Below are 14639 nucleotides of genomic sequence, written 5' to 3' on the forward strand. Positions count from 1 at the left end.
CGGTCGTGTCCGACTCTGTGTGACCCCATAGACGGCAGCCCACCAGGCTCCCCCATCCCTGGGATTCTCCAGGCAGATACAGTGGAGTGAGTTGCCATTTCCCTCTCCAATGCATGAAAGTGAAAAGTGAAAGTGAAGTTGCTCAGTCGTGTCCGACTCTGTGCGACTCCATAGACAGCAGCCCACCGTCCATGGGATTTTCCAGGCAAGAGTACTGGAGTGGGGTGCCATTGCCTTCTCCAAAATTGCTACCTAATTGTATATAATGAACTCTACACACCTGTGCGACTCCATAGACAGCAGCCCACCGTCCATGGGATTTTCCAGGCAAGAGTACTGGAGTGGGGTGCCATTGCCTTCTCCAGAATTGCTACCTAATTGTATATAATGAACTCTACACACCTGTGCGACTCCATAGACAGCAGCCCACCGTCCATGGGATTTTCCAGGCAAGAGTACTGGAGTGGGGTGCCATTGCCTTCTCCAGAATTGCTACCTAATTGTATATAATGAACTCTACACTCCTTGTGCTTATGAAACTTAGATCTTAGGTTCTGGTATTTTTTTCTCAATGGTAGGGCTCAACTTTTAGGTGTATAAACATATAATTGGAAGTGAATAAATCATTGTAAAAATCTTACAGTCTCTTTGTGGTTGGTGGAAATGTTCTTTTAACAGTTTAGATGAAAGGTTATTGGCTGGATCAGATTTCTATCGTGAAAACTTTTGGCAGTAGTTAAACTAGGAATTGCATCTATTGGGATTGGGGATATGTCAACTCTAAGAATGAGTCTTGTAAGACAGATCTTTTAAATATTAAAAATATTAAAGGGTAGAACTCATGACTATTAATTAACTTGAATTTTCTAAAACTACTTGTTTTAAAAAATGCTTGTTTAGGTTTTTGGCCCAGAAACTACACAGAAGGAATTCTTCCAGGGTTGCATTCTGCAGCCAGTTAAAGACCTCTTGAAAGGACAGAGTCGGCTGATTTTTACTTACGGGCTAACCAATTCTGGAAAAACTTACACGTTTCAAGGTAAATGGTTTTATTTTTGGTAGAAAGAAAAAAGGAAGCCCTAATATTTGCTCATTTTCATAATACTTATAGTTATGTTTCCATTACCTTGCAAATTTACTCTGTTTTTAATAGTAATAGCATATTGAATGTGTATTGCCCATGGCTTTTAAATCAGATTGACTTAATTTGTAAAACTGCTTTACCCATATGATAGAGAATTAAATGATGATGAAAACTTGGGAAAAGGACTGATGTAACATAAGGAATTAAGCAAAGAAAACCAGGGAAACACTTTATATTTTATTTTACTTTTATACTTTGTGATAATGAATGATAGCCAGTTTTAAAATCGGATCTGAATGTAAAATTTCAAGTTTTACATCAGACTAATAGCTGATAAATGTCAGTTATACAATGAAAACCAAAGTGATTGAACACTGAGTAATCTGCAACTTTCCTCACTTTTTGTCTTAGCTTTTTACTCTTGCCTATTGGTGGTATAAAAGGAGTCTTAGTAGCTCAACAATGTTTCTTTACTCTTCCTTAGTACTTTGAGAGACTGTAAAACACAAATTCTTGTCATAGGCACAGAAGAAAATACTGGCATTCTTCCTCGAACTTTGAATGTATTATTTGATAGTCTTCAGGAAAGACTGTATACAAAGATGAACCTTAAACCACATAGGTCCAGAGAATACTTACGGTTATCACCAGACCAAGAGAAAGAAGAAGTCGCTAGCAAAAGTGCATTACTTCGGCAAATTAAAGAGGTATGGGAGTATTTAAGCAGATAAAATACACATAATTGTGACCTTTTATTAGCTCTTCAGTTTGTTTTCAGCCTGTATTGAAATAGCTTGTTGTAGTTGTTGTCTTTTCTTTGTGATTAAAAGCTTTTTTGAAGACATTTCTTCATTTTGTATTGTACAAACAGCTGAAATGTTTAAACAAAACAAATGTAAATGTTCTTTAATCATTTTAGGTTGTAGAAACAGCAACTTTCTATATACTGATTTTTTAAAATCCTTTTTCTATTTGTAAAAGTAATGTGTATATACAAAATCTAAACAAGAGGATATGAAAAATAAAAAAATAATTTTCTATAATTTCATTTCTGAAGAGAAAAACTAATATTAACAGATATGAGCATATCCTTTTTGGTCTTTTTCTCGGTATACCAAAAATAATAAAGTCTACTGAGGTTTCTGTGTACGTCTATACATTGTGTAGTCTGTGAGTCATGTCCGATTCTTTGTGACCCCATGGATTGTAGCCCCCCAGGCTCCTCTGTCCATGGGATTTCCCAGACAAGAATACTGGAGTGGGTTGCCATTTCCTTCTCCAGAGCATATTCTGGACCCAGGGATTGAACCTGCGTCTCCACCTTGGCAGGCGGGTTCTTTACCACTGAGCCACCTGGAAGTTCATCAGATCAGATCAGTCGCTCAGTTGTGTCCGACTCTTTGCGACCCCATGAATCGCAGCACGCCAGGCCTCCCTGTTCATCACCAACTCCTGGAATTCACTCAAACTCACATCCATCGACTCAGTGATGCCATCCAGCCATCTCATCCTCTGTCGTCCCCTTTTCCTCCTGCCCCCAATCCCTCCCAGCATCAGAGTCTTTTCCAATGAGTCAACTCTTCGCATGAGGTGGCCAAAGTACTGGAGTTTCAGCTTTAGCATCAGTCCTTCCAAAGAAATCCCAGGGCTGATCTCCTTCAGAATGGACTGGTTGGATCTCCTTGCAGTCCAAGGGACTCTCAAGAGTCTTCTCCAACACCACAGTTCAAAAGCATCAATTCTTCGGCATGCAGCCTTCTTCACAGTCCAACTCTCACATCCATACATGACCACAGGAAAAATCATAGCCTTGACTAGACGAACCTTTGTTGGCAAAGTAATGTCTCTGCTTCTGAACATGCTGTCTAGGTTGGTCATAACTTTGCTTCCAAGGAGTAAGCGTCTTTTAATTTCATGGCTGTAGTCACCATCTGCAGTGATTTTGGAGCCCAGAAAAATAAAGTCTGACACTGTTTCCACTGTTTCCCCATCTATTTCCCATGAAGTGGTGGGACCAGATGCCATCATCTTCATTTTCTGAATGTTGAGCTTTAAGCCAACTTTTTCAGTCTCCACTTTCACTTTCATCAAGAGGCTTTTGAGTTCCTCTTGACTTTCTGCCATAAGGGTGGTGTCATCTGCATATCTGAGGTTATTGATATTTCTCCCGGCAATCTTGATTCCAGTTTGTGTTTCTTCTAGTCTAGTGTTTCTCATGATGTACTCTGCATATAAGTTAAGTAAGCAGGGTGACAATATACAGCCTTGACAAACTCCCTTTCCTATTTGGAACCAGTCTGTTGTTCCATGTCCAGTTCTAACTGTTGCTTCCTGACCTGCATACAAATTTCTCAAGAGGCAGATCAGGTGGTCTGGTATTCCCATCTCTTTCAGAATTTTCCACAGTTTCTTGTGATCCACACAGTCAAAGGCTTTGGCATAGTCAATAAAGCAGAAGTAGATGTTTTTCTGGAACTCTCTTGCTTTTTCCGTGATCCAGCCGATGTTAGCAATTTGGTCTCTGGTTCCTCTGCCTTATCTAAAACCAGCTTGAACATCAGGAAGTTCATGGTTCACATATTGCTGAAGCCTGGCTTGGAGAAGTTCATATACACACGTAAATATAGTCATATATAAACAGTTGCGTATATCTTTATTCCTTTTTTTTATATGTGGGATAATGGTCTTTTATTTGAACAAAAATGAGATTTTATAGACATTCTATAACTTGCTCTTTCATTTAACATATCATAAATCTGTTACTACATTAGTTCACGTGTCTCATTGGTTTGTTTTTTCCTTTTTTTTAAATAATTTTTTATTAAAACATGTTTTAATAAAGTTATACTTGTCTTTTTTCCTTCTGTGCCTTTTGGATTTTGTGTTATGTTTTTGCATGTTTGTTCTAAAATTGTTAAAAACTAGTAACAATCTTTTTGGATATATTGAAAACACTGATGGGGATTTGTTTTTAAATAATTTAGAAATCAAGGTTTCAAAGTAGTGTTGCTCAGTAGAGAGTAAAGTTCAGAGTCCATGATTATGCTCTCTGAAAGTAAAATAATATTTTAACAAGATTTGTAGAGATTGGTGGATATTTGTATAGATAATTCATAGAGGAAATTCAAGTCATTAATATTGAAAAAAAAATTCTCCAACAGGTTATCTAGTTAAAATATTATTTTGCCTGTGAAATTATTAAAATATTAAAAACTTGAGATCATATTTTCTTTTTTAAAAATCTGTTTTTATTGAGGTTGCTGTACAGTATTATATGTTTCAGGTATATGACATGAGATACACACTTTTACTTCCATAGATTGATTGTAAACTGTATTTCTCCAAAGCAATTTAGCAGTACTATATTATGAGTGAGAACCTAAAAAAAAGTTCATTATCTTTTCATCTATCAATTCAGATTAAGGTATATAGCCTAAGGGAACAATTCAATTACAGAAAGAAAAAATATACTAAGGTGTGTATCTTAATAGTATTTAATTAAGTCATTTCACATCACATCTAGTCAGTTATACAGCCACAAATGTTTGTTAATAATTTTTAATTTTATAGAGAGAAAGCTTACAATGCAATCAGTGTAGGGAAAAGAATATATTGACATATTAATAGTAATTGCCTCTGAGTGGCAGGGATCATATATGACGGTATTCCTTTGAATATTTTCTGTAGTTTCCCCAAATTTCTTATTAGGTTGTTGAATTGAGTAGATGTAAAGCTGGTGACTTATTTGGATAGGTAATGAATTTACTGGTTATTTAATCTTAACAAAAAACATTTTTTAACTTAAGAAATCTTTTTCAGGTTGTTATGCATAATGACAGTTATGGTGCTCTTTATGGTAAGGTTTCCTTTCTCATATACTTTTAAGATGTTGATTATTTAAAAGACTTTTAATTTTTGAATCACTTCTGGTGATTTAATTTCTTTAATGACACAGTCAATAATACTTCAAAAATGGTACATAACTATATGAAATGCCAGTCACTATAAGGGTTTATTTGGATTTAATAACTGATTGTTACTGATTGTTAACTTTTACTGATTGTTAACTTTTATGTTGAATTCAAGAGTGGCACTATTTTTTTCTCTGTCCTTTACGTTTAATTTCATTTTGGTTTGTTAACATATATGCAAAACAAAAAAGCCAAATTTTGGTTAACACAAATATTTTTATCTGCTTTGGACACTGCTAATTTGGACACTGCTAATTAGAAGATTTGTATACTTAAGTTTCTCAAGCTGGGGAATCTTAAAAGATAATGAGATAATAGCCTATTATCTTATTTAATTTTGTGATTATCTTTTTTTTTATTTTCTGTAGGAAGTCTAACAAACTCTTTGAGTATCCCAGAGTTTGAAGAATCCATGAAAGATTGTGAACACTCAAACTTGAACATAGATATTAATAGAAAATTTTCTGTGTGGGTATCTTTCTTTGAGATTTACAACGAATGTATTTACGATTTGTTTGTTCCTGTATCATCTAAGTTCCAAAAGAGAAAGACACTGCGCCTTTCCCAAGATGTAAAGGGCTATTCTTTCATAAAAGGTATACTGATGAGTATTGTTTCCTTTTTTGCTCTGAAGTTTCTTTCTAGGCTTTGTTATAAGAAAGCAGACTGGAAATTGAAAGTTTTTATACTATTTATTAATAGCAAGATAGTAAGAGTAGTTTGTGCTTTGAAAATATGTTTTGGAATGTTCATTAAACCTGAAGGTAAGAGGGTTTAGTAATTTGTTTCTGGAGTATTATTGATTGGATTTTAGGGAATAGGAAAAGCTGTGTGTGTATATTCACATTATTCTGCTGCTCTGTAACAGTATTCAGACCTTGGAGTTACTAGGTATACCACAGTGGTATTTTTCCAGCCTTTTAAAAATCACTACCCTACAGCAGGAAATACTTATTAATGACATCATGATTCTCCACCTGCACGCATGTGTGTGTGTGTATGCATATTTACAATTGAAAATGATCATTAATTATATTTACCCTCACTGCAAGGAGTACACTTGGGTGTTTTGTACATTCTACTTCATTTTTACAAAATGCTAGTTATGGCTCAAGAAATTTGATTTCATGACTCACAAATGAATTGCAATCTATCTAAAATCTCATAGCTAGTTAATTATCTAGGTTTACTCTGTAATGTACTTTGTCTTTTTTTTTTTTTTTTCCGATGTCTAATTCTGAGGAATCTTAACCTATTTTTAATTTTCCCTTTGGCAAACTGTTGAAGAACATTTACTTTTTGTGTTTATGCTAGAAAATCATTATAATATCCTCGTCTTGTGTATTTATTTTCTAGTGGAATATGAGATAGCTGAGTTGGCTATACCTAGGACGTGTTATTAAAAGAAAGATTTCATTATATGTCTTTAGGAAAGAGATTACAAATCTTCAAAGAGATTACATTATATAGCAAATGCTGTACATTTGTAAATTGATATGTGCCTCTTTATTTTTTAAAGATCTACAGTGGATTCAAGTATCTGATGCCAAAGAAGCGTATAGACTTTTAAAGCTAGGAACAAAGCACCAGAGTGTTGCTTTCACAAAACTGAACAATGCTTCTAGTAGAAGGTAAGGAGTAAATCTTGTGGTATAAGCCTGACCTGAGGCACCCAGGTGTTCTGTGCTCATTTGAAAGTGAAAGTGAAAGTCACATAGCCCCGTCGGACTCTGCGATCCCATGGACTGTAGCCCGCCAGGCTCCTCTGTCCGTGGAATGCTACAAGCAAGAATACTGGAGTGGATTGCCATTTCCTTCTCCAGGGATCTCCCCGACCCATGGATTGAACCTGGGTCTTCTGCATTGCACGCAGATTCTTTACCAACTGAGCTTATAGGGAAGCCCTAGTAGCTGTGCTTATTTAAATACAACTAATTTAAGATTAAATCAGACAGTAGGTTGTCTGATAAGATTATCAGGACTAATTTCATGTTCTAACATACAATTTACTAATTTGCACTCAAAGTGAAGTATTTTTATTCTCTCTATACGTGAATATCTAAACTCAATGTTTTAATTGCCTGTAATACAGGACATTTCTCTGGGTTTTTTCTGCTTACTCCATGAACATAGACACTGTATAAATACTGAGTTAGGCCAGTATTTCAAAGGGCTAAGGAAGGATTTTGTTTTAATGAAAGGGATTGGAGAATGAGAAACAAAAGGATGTTAAGTTTAAACAGTGAGATACTTAAAACAGATTTTCTCTTAAAGGGAAAGAGCCCCGTCTCCCATGTATGGCTTAAGGACAACATATAATCCAGATAAGCCAATATTTAGTAGGCATCTAAGCCAAATGTATACTTGGCTTGATTCAAGTGATTTAGCTGTACATTATACCTAAAAGCAATACCTTTGTAAGCAAATTGAGACTTTATTATGAATTACTTCATTCATAGAAGTTGGAATGTTGAGAAGAGTAAATTTGAAGGGTCTGGGGCTAAGTGAAAGAAAGATAAGCTCTTTGGTTTTAGTAGTTGAGTGTTGTGTAGGTGGCAGTGGAGCACTAAACTGAGATACCTGACGGCTAGTTGGAGAATGTAGTACTGTGATGATGGCCAGTATTAGGGTGAAAATAGATATTGATTTAGATGCTTGCCTCTCCTATTAGAATGCAGAAATAAAGAAGGAATGATAATATGTAATCTTTGTTTATTTCTTTTAGTCACAGCATATTTACCATTAGAATATTACAGATTGAAGATTCAGAAATACCACATGTAATACGAGTCAGTGAGTAAGTTGAGCATTGTTTAAATTGTTATTATTTTGAATTTTTTTGTTTTGAAGAATTTTTTAAAGTTTTTTTCCTTTGGTTAATTTAGATTGTCTTTATGTGATCTTGCTGGCTCAGAACGAAGCATGAGGACACAGAATGAAGGTGAAAGGTTAAGAGAGACCGGGAATATCAACACTTCTTTATTGACTCTGGGAAAGTGTATCAGTGTTTTGAAGAATAGCGAAAAGTCAAAGTAAGAGTTGCTGAACATATTATCAGCATATCAAGGATTATATTAATAATATTTACACTTTCAGCTTTGCTAGTTTTAGAAAGTTCTTTTCTTTTTAACTTGCTTCTTACATAATGACTAGGAATGATAGAAATGAAAAGCATTATCAGTCAATGCCAGTGACTCAGGTAAACACAGTATTTTCTATAGCAAATATGTATCAACAGACAACTTAGATAATAAGCTTCTAATGCTGGTTTATTAACAGACTTTGAAACCATATTATTCTTATTAATGCACTGTGTTTTTCTAGATGTGGTAGATTTCTGTATTAACTAGCATTTTAGGCTAAGTAAATGATAAATCCAGCCTTTACCATTTTCTAGTTAAGGTTTATATATTGCATAATTGCTATACACTAGAGAACACAACCCACTTCATTGTGACTTCCTTTACATTTTGCCTAGTTGGTTATTATTGTCAGTATTAATAATAATAGTAGCAGTGTTTAAAGAAAACAACATGAATAAACAGAAAATGACTAGTACAAATGAAACTAATCACTAACCTAGAATTTAAGTCCATGGTTGTTATGTTATCTCTTTGTAAAATTTATCAGTATCCTGACTTCACAAGACTTGTTTTAACTTTTAATTTTTTGAAAATTTTTTCCATAGGTTTCAACAGCATGTGCCTTTCCGGGAAAGTAAATTGACCCACTATTTTCAAAGTTTTTTTAATGGTAAAGGGAAGATATGTATGATTGTCAACATTAGCCAATGTTCTTTTACCTATGATGAGACACTCAATGTGTTGAAGTTCTCAGCCATTGCACAAAAAGTAAATATAGCTAAATTTCAGAATTTGTTAAGCTTTGTATTATTAGAGTAGTAATGATTTTTTTTCTTAGAGTAGATAATACATTTTGCACTTACAGCTGTAAACCTAGAAAATAATTGAAAATTAAAAATGTAATATTTGAGTAGTAGGCATAGGAAAAAAATTGAAAGTTACCCCTGCTTAAGAGAAAATGACCTCAGTAATAAATAACTTACCCATTACAAATTGCAAGTACGCAGCGAACTATATGCTCTGCTGTCCGTCTGGCTTATATAGTGGCTAATCAGGAAACCACCTGCTGGAAATAGTACTAAGACCTTAACCCAGGAAAGTAGATTTATATGTAGTATACATGTGTAATTAGCTTTTTTCTTATCAAATATGTATTTGAGTATGCTAATTCCTTCTATATTTGGATAGATTTTTCTTTTTAATTCTCAAGTTGTCATTTGACTTAAATTTATAATTGTTTTTTCTTTGTTGACAGTTTTTGCCTTTGTTTTAAAAGTTACATTCAATATTTTACCAGGTTTATGTTCCAGATATTTTAAATTGCTCTCAAGAGAAATCATTTGGACCTGTCAAATCTTCTCAAGATGAATCATTAGATATTAATAATTCAGATAATAAAATACTAAATGAAAAAAGATCCACAATTTCATGGGAAAGTAGCCTGGAAGATGTGGTGGAAGATGAAGATTTGGTTGAGGATCTAGAAAAAGCTGAAGAAAAGCAGAATGTGGAAACTGAATTTATTGATGAAGATCTACATGATACATTAGAGGATGATAAGGCTTTTAGTAGCCATGCGGGGAAGAGAGTATGTATTAACTCATACTTCTAAAATTGGCTTATTTATTATTCTGAAGTTATGGTTAGTAATTCTTAAGGCTCTTTCTCCCATTTTTTCCAACAATACACTAAGTTTATCTTTCATTACATGTTTTGAAAGTTGCCATTTCCTTCTCCAATACATGAAAGTGAAAAGTGAAAGTGAAGTCGCTCAGTCATGTTTGACTCTTAGCGACCCCACGGACTGCAGCCTACCAGGCTTCTGCGTCCATGGGATTTTCCAGGCAAGAGTACTGGAGTAGGGTGCCATTGCCTTCTCCAAATATAATGAATACTCATTTGCATTTCATCTGGATTTGCTAGTTGTTAAAATTTTACCATTTTTATATTTCTCTTTCTGTGAGTGTGAATACACATCTTTTTTGCCTGTATCATTTGAAAACAAGATGCAGACATAATGACACCTTACAACTAACTACTTCAGCATGTTTCCCAAGAACATGGGTGTGTTCCTCACAATCAAAAGGCCATTTTCATACCTAAGCACTTTCACATTAATACAGTAACATAGTGTTGTATTGTCCATATCGAGATTTCTCTAGTGGTCCAAGTATTTCCTTTCATAGCCACTTTGTTTTTGATCTACAATTCAATACATTGCTTTTGATTATCACGTTTCTTTAGTTAATCTCTAATCTAGCATAGATATTTTTGAAAATTTGTGGTTAATTGTCTTGTAAAAAACCTCCAGTCTGGATCATCTTATTATCATAAGATAATTATCATAAGATGATCCAGGTTTAACACTTTAGGCAAGCTTGTTATATATATGAAGTTCTGAATTTCCCATTGAATCACATTAGGAGGCAGACAGTGTCTAATTTCTCCATTTTTGGTGAAGCCAAGTTTTAGTTAACTCGGTGTTGTGTTTCAGGTCTCTTTTCATTGTTCCCCAGTATCGTTTCACCCTGTGATTTTAGCATACTCCTCCAAAATTTTACCTTGCAGTCTTAAGTACAAGAGTGCAAAATGTGTGCCTAGTACCGATTATTCTATTTTAAAAAATCACTTGATCATCTTATATTTATAGAAACAAATAAGATTTAATGGTGTTTCTTATAATTTCTGTCCAAATAAAATTCATACATATATTTAAGTTTCATTAATCCTGAAATACGGCTTCCCAGGTGGCTCAGTGGTAAAGAATTCGCCTGCCAGGGCAGGAGATGCAGGTTTGATTCCTAGGTCAGAAAGATCTCCTGGGGAAGGAAATGGCAACTTGCTCTCATATTCTTGCCTGGAGAATCCCATGGACAGAGGAACCTCTCGAGCTACAGTCCATGGGGTTGTAAAGAGGCAGACACGACTGAGTGAGTGAGCACGCATGCACACAGTTCTGAAATATAGATCATGTCCACATTACTGGTTCCCCTCATTAACTGACTTGAGTGGTGTTGACACATCTGACATCATAGTACTCTTTTGGACTATAGACGTTTAAATAGATCAGTGATGTATTGAGTTAAATACTCTCATCTTAATAGTTTATTCCAGTGTCCCTGAAAGCCATTGTTGTGCCTGTGTTGCTTAGGAATGAAGATGAAAGCTTCAGATGCCATTAGTCCTAGTTTATCTGGTCACCATGTGATTGAACATGCTTTACCCTGGATCTCTGTAATGTTGTACTTCCCTCAGTGAAAAACTAGGCTAAGTTGTTAATAGTCATCCTTTAATTTTTTTTTGATCTCAAAACTGAAGTTTATATATCAATGTAATGTTTGTTAAACTTATTAAGTTAGTCATTTATGAATTTATTAAGGAAAAATAATGTCATTTATGTAGGATTATGTAGTGTAAATGCATATCTTATAATATTTACTAGGTACTTCAAAATTAAAATTTCATCCAAGTTTTTTGTAATACTTCTCAAAATTAAAATGATTAGGCTTCTCATGCTTCACATTGTTAGCATTTTATTAATTAGAGGGTTGTCAGTATTAAAGATCATTATGAAATTATTAAAGATCATTATGAAATATATTGATAGTAACATATCTATGCTTAAAATTCATTTAACTTGAATAACCAACCAGAATTTTTTTCACTCAATACTTTATCATATACTAACAGTGGTAGAAAACTAGTTGTTGAGAATTACTGAAAGAAACCAATTTCCCAAGGTTTTCATACAGATTTCTCTGAGTCTCCCACATTTCTTCTTCCATGTGAAAAGTGAAAGTGTTAGTAAGTCGTGTCTGACTCTCTGTGACCCCGTGGACTGTGCCTGCCAGGCTCCTCTGTCCATGGGATTTCCCAGGCAGAAATTCTGGAGTGGCTTGCCATTCCCTTCTGCAGAGGATCTTTCCCACCCAGGGACTGAACCTGGGTCCCCTCCATTGCAGATGGGTTCTGTACCATCTGAGCCATTAGGGAAGCCCCTCTTCTTCAATAGTTACTGTGAGTTACTATTAAATATTTATTGTTTTGAACAGTGGGAAAAGAATGTGGTTATTTAAAATTATAAAAATATTATATAATCATGACAGAGTCTAGAAAAAGAAAAAGGGAAATAAATATAAATGTCTCTAAATCTACTTATCGTGTTAATAGAGTTTTACTGTTTGTTACAATGTTGTTAACTGATTTTCTTCATTTAAAAATAAATTGTGGAAATTATGAATTGTAAATATGTCATCATAATTCATTACAGTAGTTTCACTGTATGATGGTGCTATAGTTGAACCCATTTCTTAAGTTTGACTTTCAAGTTGCATTTTACTTTTTCTTTTTTGTTTACATATAACCACTCATTGTTGCAAAAAACACAGTGTCTATTTTATAGCCAAAATATAAAATTATTTCCTCAGTAGAAGTTCTTAGAATTTCAAAGTCAAGATATCTGTAAAATATTTTCAAATATAAAGTTGAGAAAGTGAAAGATCTGTAGCTTTGAGAGAGTTTATTAGTTTCTTATTGAGAAACTTTAATCAGAAACCTTAAAAAAAGGCTATCAGGCTGTTTTCTTGACTGCTATAATTTACATACCTATACTGGCTATAATGTCAAATTTTAATTGTTTTATTGTTTATTGTCCATGTTAAATGATTAATTATGTGTGTGCTTTCAAAGACAGAGTTGTTGCTTACATTTGGATAGTTATAGAAACCCAATAAAATATGTAATATCTCCCTTTGCCATTTTGAAAACTGGGGATTCACAGTAACTGCTCTGTGTAACATGTCAGGTTTATATTTTGACAGACTAACTTTAAACTCAGACTTAAGCATTTACCACAGACTTGGTCCTTACTTTCCCTACCTAGGAAATTTGAGTGCTCCTACTAAGTATAAAAAGGGTTGTGTAGATTAAATGAAATAAAATATGAACTCCCCAAAGTAGTTCCTAGTAGATAATAGATGCTCATATTTTCTTTCCTCTTCATTCTTTGTGTAACCAGACAGACATTTGAACTGTGTTTCTAAAATGTGGTGAGACGAACTTGATTTTTCACATTAATCAATCTCTGCATATACATAGTTTTTAGTGAAAATACTATCTTTGGTAAAAAGAAACATAGTAATGAAATGAAAAGTTTTATTTTTAAACACATGGAATATCTTTCTCTTGGAATTTATTTGCTTTTTAATTAGAATTTTAATATTTATATTTTAGAAACTTCTGGATTTAATAGAAGATTTGAAAAAAAAACTAATAAATGAAAGAAAGGAAAAGTTAACATTGGAATTTAAAATTCGTGACGAAGTTACACAGGAGTTTACTCAGTATTTGGCCCAACGAGAAGCTGACTTTAAGTAAGTTTTTTTGTTCATGTCTAATAAAAATTGAAAATTTTATTTACTTGTGAAAAAAATTTATTTTTGCTTTTTTATATTAGGTGACTTCTAAACTCTAATCTTTATGCAAGCTTGAAAATAGCTATTACTAATCCCCATGGTGACTGTGAATTATATATGAGTGAGCATTTAAATTGACTTTTAATTTATAAGTCTTTTTATTTACTTTCTGAGCTCAGATGGTAAAGAATCTGCCTTCAATGCAAGAGACCTGGGGTCTATTCCTGGGTCAGAACGATCCCCTGGAGAAGGAAATGTCAACCCACTTCAGTATTCTTGCCTGGAAAGTCCCATGAACAGATGAGCCTGGTGGGCTAGTCAGTGGGGTCTCAGAGAGTTGGACACGACTCAGCAACTAACATTTTCACACTTTTACTTTAATTTATAATGTGCTTAACCTTAGAAATTTAAAATAAAAATGTAAAGTAGTGGTTTTTCTGTTTCTTAATGGGATTTATTTCTGTTATAAAGGGAAACTCTCCTTCAGGAACGAGAAATTTTAGAAGAAAATGCTGAATGTCGTTTGGCTATTTTCAAGGATTTGATTGGTAAATGTGATGCTCAGGAGGAACCAAAGAATGAAGATCATGCCATAAAAGATGAAACTGAAGTATGTTAACTGAAATATTAAATACATGAAGTATAGGTACCAGGATTTAGTATATAACATCAGTGATAATTTAATATACTTCAGATTTTTAAAAAAACTTAATATGTAACTTTAAGTAAGTGTGCTTTGTTAGGAATATAAACACAAATAGTTTAAGTATAGCTATTGAACTTAGGAAAAAGTAGCTTTTACGTTTATATCTCAGTTTGGTGTTGCTTGAGTCATTGTGTTGTTTGTAGGTAGATTGCTTTTTGTCTGATTATGGGATACCCACTCAGATTTGTTTTAAACTCAAGAATTTTATGTGGCTGACAGACTTGTGGGATCATTTAATTCTATTCTTATTAAAACAAAAATATATATAGAAAAATCATTCTTGCTTGGCTGAATAACCGTTCTCTACTGTTTAGGAAACATTTTTCTTTTCTGCTGCTTCTACGGAAGCTGAAATTAATCACATCTTTTTGGAATGGTTGG

General features: G+C 33.8%; 1 protein-coding gene across 5 annotated transcripts in view; it reads left to right on the plus strand.

The window, feature by feature from the left end:
• The window catches only part of KIF20B (kinesin family member 20B), an 84644-nt gene that overhangs the window by 14584 nt on the left and 55421 nt on the right, over window positions 1-14639 (plus strand). For all 5 annotated transcript variants that reach the window (XM_019953157.2, XM_070780459.1, XM_070780461.1 and 2 more), the window contains exons 5-15: window positions 901-1039; window positions 1607-1791; window positions 4904-4940; window positions 5424-5651; window positions 6575-6686; window positions 7781-7852; window positions 7941-8087; window positions 8744-8906; window positions 9436-9726; window positions 13371-13510; window positions 14024-14162. In XM_019953157.2, coding sequence (XP_019808716.2) covers window positions 901-1039; window positions 1607-1791; window positions 4904-4940; window positions 5424-5651; window positions 6575-6686; window positions 7781-7852; window positions 7941-8087; window positions 8744-8906; window positions 9436-9726; window positions 13371-13510; window positions 14024-14162 — 1653 coding nt within the window. The remainder of the gene's footprint in view (window positions 1-900; window positions 1040-1606; window positions 1792-4903; window positions 4941-5423; window positions 5652-6574; window positions 6687-7780; window positions 7853-7940; window positions 8088-8743; window positions 8907-9435; window positions 9727-13370; window positions 13511-14023; window positions 14163-14639) is intronic.

The sequence above is a fragment of the Bos indicus genome, chromosome 26 (assembly GCF_029378745.1).
Source record: "Bos indicus isolate NIAB-ARS_2022 breed Sahiwal x Tharparkar chromosome 26, NIAB-ARS_B.indTharparkar_mat_pri_1.0, whole genome shotgun sequence".
In the NCBI taxonomy this organism is placed as follows: Eukaryota; Metazoa; Chordata; class Mammalia; order Artiodactyla; family Bovidae; genus Bos; species Bos indicus.